Source organism: Cavia porcellus, unplaced genomic scaffold, assembly GCF_034190915.1.
Source record: "Cavia porcellus strain 051 isolate PalLab524CR breed Dunkin Hartley unplaced genomic scaffold, mCavPor4.1 scaffold_6, whole genome shotgun sequence".
Classification (NCBI taxonomy): domain Eukaryota; kingdom Metazoa; phylum Chordata; class Mammalia; order Rodentia; family Caviidae; genus Cavia; species Cavia porcellus.
The window spans coordinates 81,348,177-81,370,780 of record NW_026947489.1 but is presented as its reverse complement, the minus strand read 5'-3'; the positions used below and the strand labels follow the sequence as shown (position 1 = coordinate 81,370,780).

General features: G+C 48.1%; 1 protein-coding gene across 4 annotated transcripts in view; it reads left to right on the top strand.

Moving 5' to 3' along the window:
- Ksr1 (kinase suppressor of ras 1) overlaps positions 1-22,604 on the top strand; it is a 143,010-nt gene that overhangs the window by 71,582 nt on the left and 48,824 nt on the right. For 3 of the 4 annotated variants that reach the window (XM_013152174.3, XM_005003587.4, XM_005003586.4), the window contains exon 2: positions 5,694-5,834. In XM_013152174.3, the coding sequence (XP_013007628.1) occupies positions 5,694-5,834 (141 nt within the window). Of the gene's footprint in view, positions 1-5,693; positions 5,835-18,862; positions 19,313-22,604 lie in introns of those variants that run through there. The other variant, XM_023565058.2, reaches the window with a different exon arrangement.

Genomic DNA, 22,604 nt, shown 5'->3' with positions numbered 1-22,604 from the left:
GCTAGGCCTTGTAGATTGAAAGTACAGCTGACTTCGTCTGCAGAGTCAGTTGTCTGAAAAGAGGTATTTTCTGCAGAAGGGCAGGAAAACCTGGGTGAGGCATAACCGAGGTGGCACCTGGCCAGGTCTGTATGTACCTTTCACTGGGCTGAGCAGGGGTGACACCCTTGGGGCCCTGAGTCATGAGTACTTGGTGCGCTCTGGATGTTGGACTAAACCCCTGCAGTCTTGATCTGTGAGGTGTGCACTATGTTCTTTCTCCCTTATAGCCACTAAGTGCTGGGGTCCTGGGTGGAGCCACTGCTCCAGTTCCTCTGTGGCAACTGGCAAGGGACAGAGGGCTTCCCATATCACCTAGGCCTCTGATTGCCTGAGACATCTGTGTGTACCCTGGAGGACGGATTAAGAATCCATGGGCACCAGGTATGGGGAGACGGTTGGGTGGCAGGTGTTCGTCCAGAGAAGCAGTCGTTCCAGAGTCAGTGCCCCTGTGTCCCGATCTTGTCCTCTGGTGCTGAGTGTAGAGTTGAGGGTCCCAAGAAAAGCAAGGCTCCGGGTATGCAGAGTCCTGCGGGGGAGTCCTGCAGGACTCCTACTCTCCTCCTCAGAGGAGAGTAGATCTTACCTCTCCTACTGTAAATGCACCTGAGTGGTGAGTTCTGGCAGCATCACCCTTAGGCCAACACTGGACCGTAGGGTCTTTTTTAGCCCTATCTCAGAGATGGGTGTGATCCCCGCCACATTGTCCGTCCTGCCTCAGAGGCAGTAAGGGAGGACCTGACAACAACTTGATGAGGACACTTACCACAGCTTCTACTGAGTGGGTTTCCGTAGATCCGGGCATTTTGCTGAACATTTTACAAACATTTTATCATGTAAATCTTCACAGCGGCCTTTTAGGTAGACCTACAGATGGAAAAACTGAGCTGCCGGGTGAAGGCCTTGCCTGTGTTCTTCCTCCAGGGGAGTGTGGTGAGGTGCTTACAGGCTAGTCTACAGTCTCTAGAGCTCCAGTCCTTCCTCATGCAGCTGTGCTGCCTCCTAGGTAGGGCTGGACTGAACAACAGTTACAGAGACAGCTGCACCATGGTGGGGCTGTGTCTTTCTCTGGTTCCTTCCCAGCACTATTATTTGGAGCAGCTCACTTGGCCCAGTAACTCTTTACAGGTGGGGAGGTTGAAGCTGAGCTAAGGGACTTCTTGAAGGTCTTTGATCTTAAATTCTTAAATATCAGAGATGGTCCAGGGCCCGGTTCTTTCAGCCCAGGACGCTTAGTGAGTGGCTGCTATTTACAGCGTCCTGACAGGCTGTGTCTGCGTTGCCTTGAAGCCCTTCTGTTCTTTCCTTAATCAGGCTGTGTGTCCGTTTAGGGATGGGGTCCACACTCCCGAAGCAAAACAGTCCTGGGGCTGGGACTGCTTCAGTTCCAGCCCAGACCCTTCTTTGGTGCCAGAGTCCTAATGACTTCCCCTCACCCTGCTGGTCCCATCACTGGAACCTCAGGTGCTTTTCTATTCCGGAAAATTTATATCTTGCGGTTTTTGTGGGTAAGAGAAAATGACACCACCAATGACAGGTCCCCTGGCAGGCCCCTGGCAGGCCCCCGCTGTGGTTTGTCTGGGAAAATAGCCCTTTAATGCTTCTGTGACTGCCACAACTTTCCGAAAGTGAGAGTGGCTCTGTTTTACTGTTATGGGGAGCCACTGCATGCCGCTGCCTCTGTCCTCTGTGAGAGAGGGGAGCTCTGCTGCTCAGCAGAGCCCTGGTCTACAGGTGACTGCAGCTGCCATGACTCTGGATACACTAGCAGACGGTCACAGTGCTCTGGTGTCTTTTCCCATTCCTTGACTGGGGTACCACCCACTGGGTATTGGAGGTGTTATCTGTATGTGTGGAGGAATCACTCCAAGTTCTGAGGCCTGCTTTGGATTCTTCAGCAGGGATCTCTAATAGCCTTTACAGAAAGATGGCTTACTGGTAGGGCACTTCGTTAGCATGCACGAGGCTTTAAGTTTAATCTCTTGTGCTGTGGGGTGGGGTCAAGAAATGTAACTGTTCACTTTCTTTCTGGGGAACTTACCTTGGTTTTTGGAATGCTCAGACTCCTGTGCTCATCGTTTGCTCCACTGGTGTTTGCTTTCCTCTGCCTTAGGTCAGGTGTGCGGTGGGTACTTGGAGGGCTCAGGAAAGCTTCCTGGAAGAAGGGGTTCTCAGCTGAGTATAGGCTGAGGGATCTTGGGAAGAGCCTGCCGTGTAGCATGGGGATAGCACCTTGGGCAAGAGGCTGGGCAGATTGGAAGAGGAGACCTGGAGAAGGCTTGGACATTGGCTCAGGCCAAGCCTGGTTGGCTCTGTTTGCCAAGGTCTTGTGCAGAGTGGATATATTATTAATCACTTCCAGAGGGGTGGCCCATAAAACTGCCTGCTGGTGATGGGGTGACCTTTATTGCTGCTGCTGTTGGTGCCAAGAGCCCAGTGCCAGGAGCCCAGCCTCTTCAGTTAATGTGGAAAAGAGTGGTTTTGAATCTGCATGGCTGTTTGATTGATGGTCCTGTCTTCGGCCAGCACTTTGAAGTTGGTCTTTGAGAGCCATTTGGAATAGAGGGAAGGGCCGGCAGTGGGGAATCTGGGATAAAGGCCATGTGTTTCCTTCCTCTGCCAGGTTTTGAGCACATGTCATGTGCAGGTGCAGTAAAGAGGCTTGTGGGGACAAAAATGAATGAGGTACAAATGTGAGGATAAAAAACATCAGAGGCACAGTCTCTGCTCTGATGTGTGCCAGGGGCCCTGGCTTGTCATTTCAGTATGAGCTAGTCATTTCTGCTTTGCAGATGAGTGAACTCAGAAAAGTGAATTAACTCCCTGAAGGTCACACAGTCAGTAAGTGGTAGATTTGAATCCAGTTCTTCTCATCTCAAAAGCATGTGTTGTCCCATTCCTGGGAGCTCAGGGCTGCTGAGGAGACCTGCTCAGAGCTGTTAGCTTGAGTGTGAAGCCCACTGTGGTCAGGGCTGTGATAGAGCAGCAGAGGGGAGTAGAATCCTGACTCGGCCTAACAAATCTCTGGGGGTGGAAACATCTCTGGGCAAAAACATCATTTGAACAGAAGCACATGGGTAGGAAACTAAGCAAGTATTTTACAAGGAATGAGCATGTGGATGGAGGGCAGGTTATCTCCAGGGGCCAGTGGACCAGGAGGTCTGGCCCTGATTTTGGAGTCTGCTTTTGGCCACATTGGAAAGGACATGAGTACCCCTACTTAAGTGTGCAGAATAGAAGTGGCATTTGTGTCATTACATTTGTGAACTTTATGCCCCGAAGATGTTCATAGGAATGACAAATAGACGTCTTAACATATGTGGTGACTGAGGGTAATGAGTGTCAGCAAAGAGTGTTTGATTTGCAGTGTCTGCTCGGAGCTATGAGCCTCTGCTGTGCTTGATTAGTGCTGTCTGCCCTGGGCAGCGAGGGTTGTGGGGGATGGCTGGTACAAGGATGCCCTGGTTTGTCTGTCTATTAGTGCTTTCACCAAACATCAAAACCCTACCATTGAGCGGCATTACTTTGATTCTGACTCAGTGCTTCCTCTCTAGTGGTGCTCCCCACTTGCTGCTGACCCTTGTGGCAGCTTGAAGGTAGCAGGTTTTAGTTTGGGGCCATAGGAGAGAGAAGGCCAGTAACCTGAGTGGGCTGAGTCGGTACTTTTCAGATTAATGATGGCTCAAATTGGTTACCAGGGGAAATTTCAGGAAGGCCAAGATGGCAGCAGGTTTTGTTGTCATTGTGGGTCTCTTACTCGAGTCTCTCTAGCCACAGGGGTTCTTTACCTGGGGTCTGTGGATAGAATTCAGGGAGTCTATGGACATGGATGACAAAAAGAAATGCACCTTTTTTTCATTAACTTCACATACAATTTAGTACGCTGTTTAGTGTAGTTGTGGGCAGTGAGGCATGGTCAGTAAGCTGGTGACTCAGTCACCAGTAGGAAATACAGCTATTTTCATATTGTATTACAGTCATAGTTTTATTTGAAAAAGCAATTTACCCTTGTCAAAACTTCAAAGTTACAGATATTAGACTTACTGTTAGGTATTATTTAATACTTTAATAAAGAAGCTTTACCACTCTCTCACACTTTATTTTGGAATATGTATTTTAGTGTAACTGATTTTCTTTGTCATCGTAAGGGTTTTGTGTATTTAAAACCATTGCTCCCAGTGATCCGGCTTCCACTGCTCACTGGTGCATGGTGCACTTGCTGGGTGCATGGTGAGTACACAACGTACAGTGATCCAAAATGAATGTCCAGTGATCCGAATGAATGTCCTAATTGGCAGTTGGAAGGCTTTCCAGTTATTTGCAATTCAAAATCATTTATTATTATTATTATTACTATTATTATTATAAGAGTATGTTAAGAATCCTTATTCATTAGAGATGTATACTGAGATATGTACAAATGAAAGGACAAGGGATAAATTAGCAACTAGACCACAAAACCCTTGAGGGCAACGGGTCTGAGGAAGAGTGTCACTGAGGGACAGGTTTCCATGCCACTTTGAAGATGGTGCTTGTACTTAAATTTTTTTTTCCTGCTGGTACTGGGGATTGAACCCAGGGCTTTCACACTAAGCTCCATCCTCAGCTATTTTTTAACCTTTTTATTTTTGAGACACATCATCTCCTTCCCAGCGTGCTGGGATTAGGAATATGCACCTTCACACCTGGCTGGTTGCCTGCCTTTTGGAGATACTTGGAAGGCACCAATGGGAAGCCAACGGAATTTTGTCACTGTCTCAGCAGCTCTTGCTGGTTACTAGGTCACTAGATCTCCACCGAGCCAGGCGACTCCTTGGTTCTCTTGGGGGTGGTAGATTTATATCTTCTACTTCCCTTCCTTTTATCAATCCTTGTTCAGACTTATGAGGGTGTTTGGAAAGCTTTGGACACTCTTCCCTTAGGAGATACACAGATTCACATGTTTGGAGTTTGCATGCATTTTGGGGCTCACATCCTTGACTGCCTGCATGGAGCTGAAGGCTCGGGCCCTTACTAGTACTGTCCCTGCCCAGCAGCTGCCAGGACGTTGTGTACTCACCATGCACCCAGCAAGTACTAAGTGCTTCATCTCTTCTTACTCCCACCCCCAGCCTCTATTCTTAGCCCCATTTTCTGAAAGAAGAAACTGAGGCTTTCCTGGAGGCTTAAGTAATTTATCTAAGGTCACAGAACCAGGGTACAGTTGAGGTGTTGGATCCCTATCTAGGTGGTCTGATTGCAGGCTGCAGGCCTCCTGCTGGCCCACCCTCCTGAGCCAAGTCCCCCCAACTCCCCAGTCCGGTCCAGTATGAGCCTGCTTCCTTTTGACCTGGTCTCTGTTCTGACCCATCTTGCCATCAGTCTCTGCAGAGTGTGGTCCTGAGGGCAGGCAGGGTCACCAGAATCACGTACAGTGGGGGACTTGTGGCAGCTCCCAGGCCCTTTGTATGGCCCTCTAGATGCTTCTCCTGCCTCTTCTCTGTCCCCATGTGTGGCCTCATGGCTGTGTGGGCATCAACATAGGGGCCCTGCAGGCTCCCCTCCCGATGACATCACTCTCATGGCTGTCTAAGCTCCCCTGTTGCATACTCACTTGGGGCCACTGTGTGCTTGTGCCACCACTGAATGTCCTTTTCTTCCCGTGCGTCCCACAGGCGAGGCTGGTGCGGTATATCTGTAAGCAGCGGCAGTGCAAGCTTAGTGTGGCCCCCAGCGACAGGACCCCGGAGCTCAACAGCTACCCACGTTTCCGCGACTGGCTGGACACCTTCAACGTCAGACCTGCAGTGGCACAGGTATGTGAGTGGAGCTCAGGTTTCAGGTGTGTGGGGCAAACAGACCACACACAAATCTGAGGGCATGTTTTCTGGGGGCTAAGACTAAGGGGCTGTACTCTCCACTCATGGGTGGGGGGTGTTAGGATGGCTGCACGGTCCTGGAGAACTCTGAGAGGACAGGCAGCAGTCTGAGGGGGTGCAGAGAAAGGTACAGCAGATACTGAGTCAGGTGATGTTTGAATCACAGTCATGAGTGATTCAACGGAGCTGGGTAGTTGGTGAGCAGCTCTCTCGTTTGGATCCAGGGGTCAGGCAGTAGAACCTCGTCTGTGCCAAATGCACCTGGAGCGGACTGGACGTTCCTTGGGATGCAGAGCTCCAGGAATGGAGGATCAGGGCAAGATAGCAGAAGAACCTCCTGCCACTCTGTGACCTCTGTGCTTGGAGACACGAGGCAGCTCAGAAACTGATGTGCCACCACCTTATTCTCCCCCTTCCTCAGACACCTCCATTCCTTCTTCCCACCCCCTCCCCACCTCCTATGTGGTGGTATTATCCACCCAGGTGCTCGGGCCACAAACCCAGGTGCTGTGGACCCATTCCTCTCCCCTTCCTTCCGCGGCATGGTCTAGCTCCCCTTTGGCCCCCGCCCCCAGCAGCCCCTTCATTGGTCTCCCTGCTTTGTCATTTACCCTCTTCATCCCACTTACTTAGAAATGTTAATTGGATCGTGTCATTGCTGTGGCTTCCCATGTCCTTCAGAGTCAGTGCCAGATGCCCTGTGCCTCTCTGACTTTGCGTTCCTCCCTCTTCTGCTCACTGAGGTCTGACCTTTGCATCCTGCTCCTTCCCCCTCCGTTGTCTTCCTGCCTCACCAGTGAACCTCTTTCTAATGCTGGTTCTCTGATCCCTCCTCCAGGCAGTCTTCCCTGCTGATCTGATCTGAAGTGTTCAGGCTGAATTTTAGTGAACACTGAGTGCCCTTTAAACTACTGGAAGACAAAGCGGTGTTCTGCTCAGCTGTGTAAAGCAGGCATTGTGGAGAGAGATTTGTGCCACAAGTGCCCGGAGCAGGCAGCTAGGTATAGACCTTTCCAAAACTTGTACTTGGTTAGGTGCTAGTTAGGAGTCATGTGGTGGTCCCTGTCCTCCCTGCCTGCTCCTTCCACAGTTGTAGAATGTCATGGATGTGGAATCAGGAAGGCTGAGGAGAGACCAGGATCCCTGGGTATGTTTTCTGTTAGACCAGCCCGGTTTGTTCGAGGATGAAGGCTCAGCGCCTTTTTTTTTTTTTTGGCTTTTTGAGACAGGGTCTCACTCTGTAGTTTAGGCTGGCCCACTTTGTAGCCCAGACTGGTCTTGAGCTTGCAACCATTTTCTTGCCTCAGCCTCCCAAATGCTGGCATTGCAGGCGTGCACCACTACACCCAGCTCAGTGCCACTTTCTGCCTGGCCTACTTGCCCAAGTGGGAGCTGGAAAGTCCTCTGTCCACCTGCAGGGCCAGCAGGACAGCTTAGCTCCCACTAAGGAGGAAGAACGCCAACGCTGGGCCGATCCTCCAAGGAGGTTCAGACTGCAGAGCTTAGCTCCCTGAGAAAATCATCCCTGATGTGTGCACCAGAGAGGTTTGCCCCCAAAGCCCCAGCAGATCAGGAGGGAATGGAATATTAGTGGAGACCAGAAAGTCAAAGCGTCTGCCTCTTTTTCCAGGCAAGAATTAACACACATCACATTCACCTGGCTGCAGCTGGTACAGTGGCCTCTGTAAGGCTCCTGTGGGCGGTGCTGTGGGTGGGCTGGCTACAGGCACAGCTGTTTCCTAACCACTGTGGCCATGGATGACCAGGTGTGGACCAGGCAGCCCAAACCTCTATGGGTGTCTCAAGTGGGTCCCTGTACCTTTTATACTCAGTGAGACTTGAACAAGTCGCTTCAGCCTCCTGGCCCCCACTTAGGTTGAATGAGACATTGGATGGTCTTTTGAGCCCTGTCTTCAGCCAGTTTTCTCCTGGAGAGTAAAGAGATCTAGAAGAGGAACAGTCAAGTGATGCAGTTTGGGGAAGATGTATTCGTGGGCACCTTCTCCTACATAGTGGCTTTGCCTTGCCCTCTGCTGTATCACTTCTCCCATAAATCGTGGTGCCACTGTCTTTCTTTCTTTTTTTTTTTAATTTTATTTAAAGAAAGACAAAACCAGAAAACGGGCAGAAATAGTACATACTTTCAAAGAAAAGAAATAAACAGTAATAAATCACTAGTTGATGTATACATATTGTCCCCCCACAAATAGTTGTTCAAGATACAAAAGTGGAACATATAAATGGGAATTCAACCAGGAAAACTGCAAGCAGTTCTGTTCAACTATCCAACAAAAACTAAGTAATATAGCTATCAATCCTATATACTTAGACATGTATACATTTATCATATCTTCATTTATGTTGAGATCTAACAAAACTTAGTAGATTAAAATTATTCTGAACAAAGATTAATAATATTGCTGGATTTCACATCATGACACTCCAGAATCAGAACTGGGTACTGTAGTGCCCGTTTCTTTCTTTCAAGGCATTTGTTCATTTCATCATGTGTCATAAGATCAGTTCTCATAAACTATTTATAGGTTTTATGCAAGCGTGAATCTTAACATGTATTTCTATCCTTTGTATATTAGAGTGAGAAATAGAACAAAGCAGGACAGAACTAAACATATTCCTATAGACACATAAAACTAAAAAGACATAAAACTGCTGTATGAGGAGTTCTATCATGGTCACTGTGCTGTCTCTTGTTATTATCAACAAAATTGGCTATATCATTAGATAAAGTATAATTGAATATATCAGTACATAACAGAATTAATAGAAATACAACTTTGTAGATAGTGCAGAGCTACAAAAACAGGTAGTAATCAAATCAGAATGGATATCGTAGTGATTCATTGTCATTTTCAGTATAGTTGTCTGTGCTCCTCAACTTGATACCAGCAGCCTAACAGTTTTGAATAAAATCTGTCAATAATAAGCAGCAACCAAACAAGTCAGATTTAACTAAGATCAGTCATGATGTAACAGTATAAGTTATACAGAGATCCTGATTGAGTTAATAGGAAATTAAAGATGACCACTGTGCTATGTCCTGGTATCTTCAGGACAGCTGTCTATGCCCTCAGATCCAGTGCTTGTATACAAACTGGGATGGAACAAGTTACAACCAAGCAGAGTGGTGTGAGTTTTAAGGGTTTTAATTCCTGATATACTATTAGCAGTATCTTCTGTTGTCTTTTTTAAAGACTGTTCCTCCCCTTTCACTCCCCTGGGATGTACTGTGTATTTTTGGGTCTCCCCAACACTCATGGTTTTATACTGGGGGTGCAACCTACTATTTACCTAACTATTTCTGAACTTTCTCACTCCTGGACTGGATTTCTAGTTGTATTTCTTCACTTAGTAATGCCTATCTTTTCAACCGATCCGTAAATACTGGTCCAGTTACTCCTATTATTACTGTCTGGTTCCCTATCATATTGAGTTTCGTTTTCTCATATTTGATTTTGGTCCATATACCCTTATTCAGGTTAATTATATTTCCTATAAAGAGCCTCTCAGTGGACCTACCTCTTGATCCACTCTGCCTGGGATTCTGTCTTTTTTCCCTTAAGTTAGTGTATTTAGGCCATCCATATTAGAAATTATATCCAACTTTCTCTGCCTTATTTCTATTCTTCTTGTTTTCTGTCATTAGTTGTCTGTTTGTCTTCTTCATTTTGCTTTTTGTTCCATTTGTTGGGGCCTCTCTGCCACTGTTCCTGAAATCCTGGTGTTTTTCTCTCTCTTTAGAATGCCCTGTAGTATTCTCTGTAGAGTTGGATTGGTGGTTGTGAATTCCCCCAGTTCCTCTTTATCTTGGAAGCATCTTTTTTCTCCATTAATTTGTAGGGACAGTTGTGCAGGATACATCAATCTGGGCTGGAGGTTATTTTCTTTCAAGGCTTGGATTATTTTGCCCCACATTCTTCTAGATTTGATGGTCCATGCCGAGAAGTCTGCCGTAATTCTGATGGGTTTTCCCTTGTAAGTGATCTGTTTCTTGTCTCTGACAGCTTTTAATATTCTATTCTTATATTGGATTTCTGAAATCTTGATTATTATATGCCTGGGTGTAGTTCTGTTTTGGTTGTAGGTGGCTGGAGTTCTGTATGTCTCATACATCTGAGTATCTTTTCCTTTTCCTATGTTTGGGAAATTTTCCTTAATTATTTCTGTGAATAGCCTTTGCAGTTCCTTTGTTTGTACCCCTGCTTCTTCATTCACATTCTTTATTCTTAAGTTATAGATCCTCTTGTTGTCTTCTAGCCTTTGTATTGTTACTGCTTATTTCCTTGTTATTTTTAAGAAATTTTTCTTTTCATGTTCCCACATTGCAAACCTGTCCTTCAGTTTAGATAGTCTATCCTTAGTTTCTTTCAAGCAGTTTTGCCAGCTTTCAATGGAGTTTTTAATTTCCTGGTAATCTCTTTGAACCTGCTTATGTATTCTCTGTTTTCTCCATCAAACAATTCTCCCCTTTTTTTGTTCTTCCATTCTACCATCTGTTTTTTTCTTGGGAGGTGCTTAGCATTTCTTTTAATTATTCTATTTATATCTTGCTTTACTTGGTTAAATACTTCACTTTTGAACTTGTCTATGAGGTCCCAAAGATACTGCTTTGTGTCTATTGGTGCCATGCCTGATATTGCATGTTTTCTGTCCTCATTCACCTTTCCTGGATCAGTGTTCTCAGGATTGGGGACTGAGGACCCTTTCTTGTTGCTCCTTCTTCTCATATTTTTTGTTTCTCCATATAGGCGTATATAGGAAGCCCAGCTTCTTTCTTTGTTGGTTTCAGTTTGTCTGAGGCATGCTGATTAGGTGGTTCTGCCCACTGCAGTGTACTAGGAGGTACAGACCCAGGCAGCCTATGTTGGGCCTTCCCTCCAGGTCAACCTACTGAAGGCTTCACTGCATTAGGGTGTACTGTCAGGCACAGGGACTTGTTTTGGGCTAGCCTGTTGGGTTTCAGTCCAGGGCCTCACCCAGGTCAAGTGCCCCCCACCAAACCCGCTTGAGAAGGGAGCTGAAGTCACTGCAGCGCCTTGTTCTGGCCAGTCTGCCCGGTCCCAGAATGCCGTTTGTTGAAGCCTGTCTATGGAAGGGTTTTTATTCCCCTCACTCATTGAAGGTTGATGCAGCGTTCCCCACCAGCTCTGCTCTCAGTTCAGCTTGCGGATTCCTGCCCTCAGTGCATTCGAATCTCCAGTGAGCTGAAACCAGCAGGCTATCCCTGCTGCGCCAACTCAGGTGCGGCAGCGGCAGGGTATTCAAGCCGCAAGTTCAAGGGGAGGCACTGAGACTGTAGCTGTTGGAATCGTAGCACTGAGACTGTATTTTTAATTGGTTTCTCTCAGGTTAGTTTGTTCCTGGGTCGGCAGGGTGTATCTCCCTCTGTGACTCCCCATGCTGTATTATTTTTGGAATCTTAAGTTGGCTATCTCAAAGAGACTCTGTAGCTGTTGTTATCTATCTGCCATCTTTTTCTCCCCACTGTCTCTCAAAAGGGATTGCAGAGCACTGTGCTTTCCTACCAGGCTCCTGTGTGATGTTTTCATACCACACTGGAGCAAAGATTTCTTCCCTGAAGATCGAGATGTTTCCTGTGCCCTCAGGCACTTTTATCTCATGGGATTTTGTTTTGTTTTGAGACAGCATCTCATTGTGCAGTTTAGTCTTGAGTTCACTAGCCCAGACCGGCCTTGAACTTATGGTGATCCTCCTGCCTCAGCCTGCTGAGTGTGGAATTACAGGCACACACCACCATATCCAGCTTTCTCATGGGATTTGGGCACAGCTTTCTTATGTGTTTTTGGCCCTTCCTCTTTCCCTTTTATAGCTGACATAAAGGGAGATCAAAAGCAAGTAAGATACCCAAAGACCGTGAGAAAAGTGAATTTTAGCCCATTTTCTGCACTAAGCAAGTAAGGGGGAGTGCTGTATCGCTAGCACACAGAGACCCTTCTGCTGTGCTACTCAGAGGTGACTGGCTTGTTCCCTGGGTGGTGGATGCCCTTGTTAATGAAGTTGCAATGCAAATTCGCTTCCTTCCTGTTTTGGGCTGCTAAAATGGGATCATACAACATATGGTATCTTCAGGGGTTTAGTCTTAATCTTATTTTTGTATTAGTCTGTAGTAATCCACCTCATCCTTCTTAACCAGTAAGATAGAGATTTCTTTAGGATATGGGGTTATGATGGGTTTATGGTGGACTGGGGGTGTAACGCAGTGGTAGAGCACTTGCTTCACATGTGTGAGGCCCTGAGTTCAATTCCTAGCAAGACCACCAACAAAACCAAGCAAAAATAAAAACCAAAAAAACCAAGAGCAAAGAAAAAAATAAATAAGAAGCCACGCCTTATTAATGACCGAGGAGGTGCCACCCTGCTCCCTCAGGTGTACACAGTGATAGGAGGCATCTGCATGGAGCTAAGGACCTGTGGCCAGTAGAAGCCAGACACCCCCAGGAGGCCCCATGCCCTGCTGCATGCTGCCTGGCCTATGCAAGGCCGTTGGCAAATATTTGCTGCCAAAGGAATGATAGGAATGAACAGAAGTCCCTGTGCGATGGATGCTGGGGATGCCAGACTTAAACAGCATCTCTTTCCATACCTATCTGTCTGTCTGCCAGATCCATCCATGCAACATGACAGTTAGCTTTTGTAATCCTGTCAGTGCAGAAGGGGTCCAGCATGGGTACAGCCAAAATCTCACGATGGTTTGCCCCTGGGCTGCTCTTGGATAGTCTTCATCAGGTAGAATTTGTCTCTTCAGTTCTCTGCTGACCTTGACTCTTTATGGCTCCATGACACATGTGAATCATATGCATTCAAAGTTGTGTGTTGTGTGTATGTGTGTGTGTGTAGGGTTGCCCTCCTAGGGTTAGGTGAATGTCACTTTGGCTGTTGTCTGCGGGTTGGATAGTGTTTATGGTCAGAAAGTTTGCAGGAAATAGTGCCTTTTCTGCTGGATGTGGAGAGGAAGTGGGTGTGAATGTGGTCACCTGGTGATAGCTCCTCTTCCAGGAAAGGCTAAGCCGACCGACTCTGCACTTGTTTCCTTCTGTCCCCAACTGAGTCAGGTCACAGCCCTCCAGCTCAGAGTCTGCTGTGGCACTTCTGACATGTGGTACCTGATTCGTCATGTCCTCCCTCTTCTGGATGCTGGAGATGGAGAACTTGGGTGATACTTTCCTAGATCACCCTAACATTGGCCCTTCATCCCCCCGACTTGTCCAGCAGGATTCTGTGGGTGGCAGGAATGCTCTGGGCCCACCATCCCAGTGCGGCAGCCCTCAGAATGTGCACAGCCTGAAGTGTCCATCTTTGTTGCAATGAATTTTAAGTATACATCAACTATTGCTGGGGGCTTGCAGGTCTAAGGTCTAGTTGGGCAGTGTCCTGTGCTAGCAGCCAGAATGGGAGTGGGATGCCCCAGGGACACCTCCTGGCTCCAGGTTAGGGTGAAATGCAAATGAAGAACTGGCACCAGATACTGTCACAGGTCAGCTTGGGATCTGTGGATCTTGGAGCAGAGAAAGACCAGTGCTGGTGAACATATCCCCAAGAGCCACGGGAGACTAGGAAGAGCACCCAGACATGGGAACAGTATCTGCTAAGATCTTGAGTCTGGAGGAAGCAGGTTCAGAAACTGGGTGGGTTCTGGGACTTCTTCCTGTGAGGAGTGCAGGGCTGGGGCTTATCTGGGGGACGATGAAGAGTGTGTGAGAGAAGAGTGGGGGAAGAGTGAATATTTATCCTTGGGTAAGGGAAATAAAGCTCCTAGCGGGAGGGCAGGAGTTCACCACGGAGTCAGATGAGAGGTTCGAGGCTGAGCAGCATAGCCTGCTCATGTGGTGGCAGGGCCAGGTGGCCTGGAGGGTGGAAGGGCTGGAGAGTAAGGTCAGAGGCAACCCCACGGCACCCCATGCCCTGTGACAGATTCCAGCCACCCCTGTTCCACAGGTTGAATCTGAATATCTATCACAGCTTCATGTTTTGGCTAAAGCTAGGGAAATGATTTCAGAGCCTGCTGGCGTAGAGCCCTTTTTTTCCTTCCGCAATTTCCCTGTTGAAAGTTGTTAAAGGAAGTGAACAATGCCAGCCGGGATCACTTGTGGTGGGCAGAGGAGGTGCAACAGAGCCTTGGTTTTAGGACCAAGTGGGCCACAGTTCCCTGAATAAGCATTCTCTGTTGGAGATTTTTAAGTTAAACGCCATGCCCATAGGACTGACAGGCCAGGTTCTCTTTTTCCTCTCTTCTGTCCTTGCATTCCCAGGTTCAAAGTGAGGCCTTCTCTGGATGGGGGGAAAGCTACCACCCTCTGCTACCTTCTTCTTGGCTTCCCATTGGCTGGGAGTGGCCGAGGTTCTGTGTAGCTGTGGTATGTACACTAAAGGTCTGCAAGGGTGGGAGGATAGGTAAGACTAAGGGCCTAAGGGAGGGAGGATATGTAAGATTTAAACCAGAGGAATGTGTGGATGAGCTGCTGGGGGTGGTGACACACCTCTGTAATTGTAGCATTTGGGATGCTGAGGCAGGAGGATTGCCATGAGTTCGAGGCTAGCCTGGGCTACTCAGTGAGTTCAACGCAGCCTGTACAACATGGCAAGACTCTGTCTCAAAAAACTAAAAAAAGAGAAATAAGCTTGCATTTGGCTCACAGGGTACAGCATGGGACAGGAGTCTTGCAGCCCTCCCTCCTGTGCTCCCCTTCCTTTTTGCCATTGGCCCCCTGAGGGCTTCTATAGCCCTGGGAGCCTCCTCAGGAAGCAGCACAGGCCTTGCTGCCTCTTGCAGGATCTGCTAGACAATCAGCTCCAGCTGCCTGGGGCTGCCTGTACAGATGAGATTGCAGTGCTGGGTGCTAGATCTCAGTCCCAGCTCAGCTCACTGGGCTGCAGAGCCCTCCCCACTTAGTGTGGGGGAAAGAGCAGGGAAGCAGGAGGTGGACTGGCATGCTTCTGGGACATTGAAGGGCTGGGACAATGGGAAGGCCAGCATTTTATATATATCATCCTGCTTAATCTTGATGCTTGGGGCAGGGAGTGGGGAGATCTGCTAATCCTTACTTTATAGCTTAACAAACCGAGGCTCTGAGAAGTTAAGTAACTTGTTGGCATTACAGAGTGAGCTAATGGGGAGCTCAGACTTTAAACTCAGGACTTACCCAGAGTGCCCGAGTCTGGGCTGCTATATGTGTGTAGTCATGTCATTGAGTTGGTTGCCTTTCTTTCATGTGCTTGCCTTTCCTCTCTCCCTTCTTTCCTTTATACCCATCATTATGCATCTATTACTTCCCCCGTGCAAGACTGGACTATCACAAGGGGAATGAATTGCCAAGTGATACAGTGTGCCCTAGAGGCTTCCGGCTGGTGGGCCACACATGTCTGCAAATAACCACAATGCAAAGCTGATTTGATTCCTAGGCCCAAGAGAGGAAGGAGCGAAATGCAGTACAGCCCAGAGTGGAGGGCTTGCTTCTGCATTTTCTCCTCTCCATTTATTCACTCATTTAGGGTGTGTGCAGTTAGCACCATTGTGTGCTGGGTACTGAGCTCTTGTCTTCTTGGAACTCGGATACATCACTGTCTTTGGTTGATGAAACAGTTCGTTTTTCTGATCTGAGCCAGGCTTTTAGGGTGAGGATGCGTGCCGCTGGTTTCTGGCAATCTGAAAATCAGGAATGAGAGTATTCTGTGTAGCCCTAGACTGCTTCACGCTTTTTGACCGTGAACCCTTGCCTTACCCCTTTGGGTTTCTGGGCTGTCAAGTCCAGTGCAGGCTGACTGAACAGGAAGTGCCATCTGAGCAGGGATATGGCTGTTCTATTCATAGCTGTGTCCCCAGTGTCTGGCACATAGTGGGTGTGCTTGCTGAATGGCTGCATGCCAGTAAGATCATCCAAAGAGTTTGGTTCCTTGTGGCAGCAACTGGGTTGGTGCAAGTGGCATTTATTGCAGGAATCTCTGGGGAGGGAGGACAAGGACTGGGCATCTGCTGATGCCTGGTGATGCTGGTGCCTAGGCTTCTTGTGGTGTTTCCTGGTGCCAGGCTGGCTTGAGCACTAGTGTGTGTCTGTATCTGCAGTGACATAGCTCTGGCAGCATGTGTGGAGCCCCTACTGGGGGCCGCTAGCTTCTGAGCTGACAGCTTGTGTTTGTTCTCTTCTGGTACTCCTGAGACCAGCTCAAAGGCAAGATTGCTCTAGAGCAGAGCTGCTGAGCCAGACTGCATTGGGAAATTTTTTTCTTTTTAAGAATGCAGCAGGTAAATTCCTATGGCTCTGCTCTCAGCAGTACACCTTTGGGCAGGCAGCAGGATTGGAAAGCAGGAGTGTGTTGGAGAGTGTGACCTCCAGAAGTGGATGACCCCAGGCCTGGCCTTGGAAGGCAGACAGAATCCTGATTTGTCCTTTTCCAGTGCAGTGTGACCTTGAATAGGTTCCTTTAACCTCTCCCAGCCTGTTGGTTGGTCTGTCTAGAAACTTGGGAGTGATTCTTTTTTTTTTTTTAAATCTGCCATTTCTATACTATCTCCTGTCTCTCCTCACTGCCCCTGGCACAGAACAAGCCAGGCTGTTTCCTGTCTTAGCCCAGGGCTTTTGTATGTTCTGTTTTCTCTGCCTGGAGATTCCTAGACCCTCAGGGCTGGTGCTGTGGCATCCTCTGCAGGGCATGGAGGTCAGTGCTGAGCGCAGCCTCCTGTCTAAGCCTTGATGCCTCCCGCAGCTGCTGCTTCCTCTGCTACTCTCTCCTGACCAGCACTTACACATTTCGTTTTTGTAGTTTCGTTAGTTTTGAATTTGTGTTTTATCCTGTGGTTCTTATTAGAATGTAAGCTTCCTAAGGAAAAAGACTATATTGTGGTCACTGTTGTGTCCCTGGTACTGAGAAAAGTGCCTGGCACACCCTGGGCATTCAGTAGCTATTGAGTGGATGCATGGATGGTGGATGATGGGTGGATGGATACATGGGAGGATGGCAGGATACTGAGTACATAGTAGGCAATAGGTACAAAGCATTGTATTTTTCTGCTGGCAGTTGGAATTTTTCTTTAGCAAGTTTGCTGGTAGGATTAAGATAGAGACTTCCATCAGCTTACGTGACAGATCCATGCAAGTGTGGATGCGTGTTCCACACTGCGTGCTCCACGTGGCACTGTTAGGATGTACCTCAGGGACAGGCTGTTCCATGTAGCTGGAGTGAAGGGCCTTTGCAGCTCAGCCTCCTTCTTTCCACCATTTTTCTATTTATCCATAAAGCTGTTTTCCTAGAACTGTAACTGCAAAATCCTAGGGAAGTTTCTGATTGGCTTGGCCTTGATCACATGCAAGTGCTGTAACCAATCACTGGGCTAGGAAGTTGGAGCATTCCAACTTGCTCTAATTGCTTGGCCTGGTAGAAGAGTCTGCAGGGTCAGATGCAGTATCAGTTGCTGCCTGAGCTGCTGTGACACCTCTCCCCACACCCTTTCATGGCAGTGGGTTTCCTGGGGGGGGTCTGAGGTGACCACAGCACCTCCATTTCCCATCAGTGAGTGAAACTTCTTGGAATGTTTCTGAATGCAATAGGTGAGTCCATTCCATGGTTTTTGTTTTTAATGCCCTTTCTCATTTTTTTTTTTCCACAAGAAAGTAAGCAATGTTTATCTCAGAAAATACAGAAGAGAAAGGGAAGGAAAAAGATGCCAGTAGTCCTCAGAAGCAATTATTGGTTCTTGGCGTTTTGGATTTTGTTTCTTAATATCCAGTAACTTACACGTATGTTCATCCTTGAAATGTGGAGAAGAATAATAGCTTCCATTTTTGACAGTTTGCATCATAATCTTTCTACTCAGAGGAATAAACATTATATTTACCGCATATTTCCTTCTAGGCAGTCTTCATTATTGGTTAGTCCGTCCATCCATCCATCCATCCATCCATCTTCCCTTTCTGCCACTCTCCCTCCTCTCTGTTCTTCCAGTGCAGTTTATTTATGAATTTATGCCATAATTTTTTTTTTTTTGTACTGGGGATTGAACTCACGATCTTGCGTTTGCTAGACAGGTGCTTATGCTGCTGAGCTAAATCCCCCAGTCCCTATGCCATACATTTTTTAGCAAGCTCTCAAAATGTGCCCAGGACCAAGCTGTCAGCTGAGGGTCCTCATTAGTGCACCCCCTGACCTGCGCAGAGGTAGTGTCATCGCCCTCAGTGTACAGTAGAGATAGAGGAACTAAGCAGTGTGTCACCTATCTGAGGTGGTGGAGCCAGGATTCATATCCATGAAGTTTTGCTGTAAAGTTAGGCCACAAAATTCTCTTTCTGCTCTATTTTCTTTATTTCTCAGGGATAGGAATGTCTTGTACATGCCCTGTGAACACCCAAGATCTTTCCTTTTTTATTTTACCTTTATTTATTTTTAAAAAAATTATTTTAATATTTTCTAAATCTAATTATAAATATTAATTGTAGGAAAATTCACAATTACAGAAAAGCTTGAAAAAGAAAGTTATATACCTGTACATCCTACCACACCAGGCCCTAATAGCCTGTGCTTAACTTTCAAATGTTCTATTAGGTACTGGGAATTGAACGCAGGGCCTTTGTGCTGAACTGCATCATCCCCTCTGAGACAGGATCTTGCCTAAATTACCAGGCTGGCTTCAAACTTCTAATCCTCCCTTCTTCCAGGTAGTTGGGATGATGGGCGTGTACCACCTCACATATAATTTTGTTTATATTTCTTCCCCTACTCACAGGTAGGGATGCTCACTTTCTGGATGTAGTTTTAGCAGTGTGGCAGCTGACTCTGCTTTTGAATGACTGTCTTAGGGTCTTCCCAGGGCAGGCTGCAGTCCATAAGGTTCTTCCTGTGAGTGTTCAAACCGTCCAACCCCAAATGTATGAGAGCCTGCAGGGAGATTGAGGGGTGGTTGGAGTTCGTGTGGGGTGGGGGTTTCCCGGATGACTCAAGAGGGGGAAGATGACAGTGTTCCTTGTTGACTCAGGTTCTACTTTTTGGAGGAGGCTTTGAGGCAGGGAACACATGCATCTGGGGCCTACTGTCTCAGGTCCCCACCCCCTGCCACAAGGCAGCCAGAGCTCGCAGGCCTCTCATCCCCAGCACCTGCTCTGGGAGGTATGTGCTGACTCCCCAGCTCCCAGGCACAAACTATTTTTGGCCTCAGTGACTGTTCACTACAGTCATGAAAACAGAAACCCCTCTCCCTGCCTTTTCTTCCTCGGGACACTGCACTGGGGCCTGGGGCTGCCAGGACCCTGCGCTCGGGTCCCCTCACCATGCATTGTCTGTGGAGCTGGGTGAAGACCAAGGCTTCAAGGGGCACAGGGGCCACACCGCCTGTGTTGCTGAGAGAAGCCCAAGGCCTGGGCCGGCCTGCACTGGCAGAGAGCTTTGAGGTAGGCCTTCGCACGGGTCCCTGCAGCAGGCATGTTTGGCTGGACTATGAGCCCTTGCTTTGCTCCTTAAAGATCATGCTTGGGGAAATGTGCATGTCAGGGGCAAAGTTTTTGTTTCATTGTTCTTTCCCCCATCTCTCTTATGAATCTTCCTCAAGGAGACTCTCTTTTCAGTGCTGCGAGTGAGTGATTGGGGTCTTTGTCATGTTTCTAGTTGAAGTAGAACACACACTTGCTTGTAGCACACTGCATTCACAGGGAGCTCGGGGGCCTGCAGCCCTGTGGGCTGAGCCAGCCCTGCCTCTCTGTCTCTGGTCAACCAGGGAGGCCAAAACCATATAGGCTGTGAGTGCTAATTTTGGAATCACCAGACCCAAGGTGTACATTCGGGCAGGCCCTGTCACTTCCTTGCTCTGTCTTAGGGTGAGTAATTCAATCTCTGGGAACCTCATTTTCCTTGGCTACCAAGTTCCCAGGCCACTTACTTGGTGGCAATAAACAGTACCAGTATTTGTTATTTTTATGATTAGACTGGTGATAGCAAAGGGGAAGTACGTGGAGAGGCTAAGAATCACTGTGCCACAGCGTAGTGTGGAACTTGGGTGTCAGCTGAGAACTCTGGTGTTCGAGTGTAGCAGGTAATGTGGGGTTTGGTTTTTTCATTACACAAAGAAGAAAGTATCTTATCTCACTAAAGTGGAGTGGGTAGGGTGAACAAAAATGGAGTTGAGGATTTCTGCCTGTCTACCTTTTTCTGAGCCACCAAGACAGTCGGGACTTGCCAGGAGATAGTCACAACCTGGTTGCTTCAGAATTGCACAGGGCTCCAGACCCACGGGGCGAGCATGTGGCTTGGCATGTCCAGCCGGGCTGCCTTTGGACGTGATTCTCACTGTAGGGGAATCTTCCCCTCACTTCTTGGTTTTCTCCTCTGTAAAATCAGTGCCGGGCTAGATTGTCTCAAAGGGCCCAGTGAAATCTGCCTTGACCGTGACAGACAAAGCATTTCTTCTCAGCCTCTGGAGTATCCACTGTTCCCTGGGAACCTGGTAGCTATGGTGATAGCCTCTTGGCTTTAGGTGCTGGTCACTGCTGAGGCTGGGTTGGGCTCTCATGACTTGGAAGCCCGTTGTTTTAGCATTTCTGGAAAACTACAGAACGCTGCTGACCCCTAGGATCTCCTGAGAGATCCTGGTCTTCTGGTTGGACACTGTGGGCAGCGTGGAAACAATGCAGCCGTTGTCTGCAGGCGGAGTGCTCAGCTCTCAGGTCTCCAGCTCTGGGCTCCCTTCCTGCCACCTGGCTTATCCCCCACCTGGACAGACAGACAAACTGTCCCAGAGGACCAGTGTCTCAGGCTGAACACTGGACATAGCTCATTGCTGGAGGGGGCTGTGCTTTGGTGCCTGGTCCTACAAGACTCTGAGGCCTGGGTCAGGCATGTGACAGTGGCCTGTTTGCCACTCTGGGTGCACTCTGGGAAGACAGGCTTTGCTGGCTGGATTCAGAGCTCTCACCTTGTAAATCTGGAGGAGCCAGAAGTAGGTAGGAGAACAGGGAGAGTGGGAGGAGGGAAGTTTTAAAGATGACTGGAGACGTGGCCACAGCCATGTACTTCTGTCTGAGCCTAACCCCCTGGGATTCCCCACAGGACCACATATTTCAAACCAGACCTTGTCTCCTGTAACCTCTGCACGGGATTCCTGGCACCCCAGTTTGCTGGGATGGTCCTTGCTGAGGCTTTTTGTCATAGCTCCTACTTCTCTTTCAAGATGTGTCTTGTTGCCGTGGGATAGCATAGCTCATACTCTCTCTGTCACCTAGCTGCCACCTGCTTATTCTTCCTCATACCTGCTGTATTAACAAGGGATTCCAGGGAGGGCCTGCAAACTGAGGGAGCTGCTGCCCTGGAGAGGGCAAGAGTGGGGAGGGCCCCTCTACATGGTCCTGTTGTGTGCAGGAGAACTTTGTCATTTGCTTAGTCCAGGAAGCCAAGTGTCACCCAAGAGTTACTGTAGCACTGACCCCAATGTATCTTCTTTTTGACAGGTGTGTGTGAGTGTATCTTTGTGTATGTGTGCACACTTGCATGTGTTTTTATATGTATGTCTTTAGGAATATCCTGTTTTTGACTTGAGCTTTACAGTGGGGTCTTGTAGATAATAGTGTTTAATTAAAAAATTACAATCTGAAAGCAATTTGTACATGGGAAACCACTTGTAGAGGCCCATCAGTACCCCCGTTTGGGGAGGCATGTGGACTCAGGTGAAACAGTAGCCCTGAAGCTGGATATGCACGCGTGTCCCTTTCACATTGAGTGTGTCTGGTCATTTTCAGTTGACAGCTGCGTGAGCAGTTTTAGAAGTGTTGGTGACACAGAAAGGTGACAAACTCAGGTTGCCTGAATGGAAGCATTGTGCCTGCCCAGAAGCGTGTCTGGGGTGTCCCCCTCCTGCTGATGGTGTCCCTGAGTTGGCTCAGGGAAGAAAAGCCAGCACAGAGGGGTGGAAAAGAAGGATTAGCGATGTCCAGGACCACTGTGAGATGGAGCCAGCATGGTTCAGGGTGGGGTGTTAAGTAGCTGAATGAACCACCAGACTGGGGTCACAGAGCTGCGTCTCTGCAAATTAAGAATGGTTTTCATGTTTTTAACTGACAGGAAAGAAAAAAAAAAAACGTTTTGTGACATAGTGAAAGTGATGTGACATTCAAGTTTCAGTATCCCTAAGTGTCTTTAGAATGTGCCCTATCTCTTTGTTTATAAGGGCTACTCTGTGCTAATAGGGAGGGGACTGGGAGATAGCTGCAGGAGGGGCTTTCCAGGAGGTGGCACTGGCCCCTAGAGAAGGTGCAGCCTGCAGTCTGAGGTCGGTCCCTGGCAGAGCTGGGAAGCACCAGCCCCCTTCTGGAGAGGAACGGATATGGCAGCTCTCAGGGGCCTGCAAAAGAGAGAGCCTTAAAAGGGATGCAGGAGAAGACCCCTGGGGTGGTACCTTCCATTGCTTTCAATCCCACCGCTACAGGAGCTCTCTAAACCTGGCCAGGGCAGGGGAAGATGGGGATAGGGAAGCCAGAAGTGACTTGGTGAAACAGACCTCTAAAAAAAGAGCCCCAGCTTCACCCATCATGGTGTGTGGTTTCAAAAGTCACCCAGCCTCTCTGAGCCTTGCCTGAAGTGTTAGGAGATTGTATATGGTGACCTCTGTAGTTCTTCTCATGAGTGCCTGGCATCCAGCAGATGTGTGATAACTCTTTATCACCTGCCCTTTCTTAATCCTTCTCCATCTCGTTC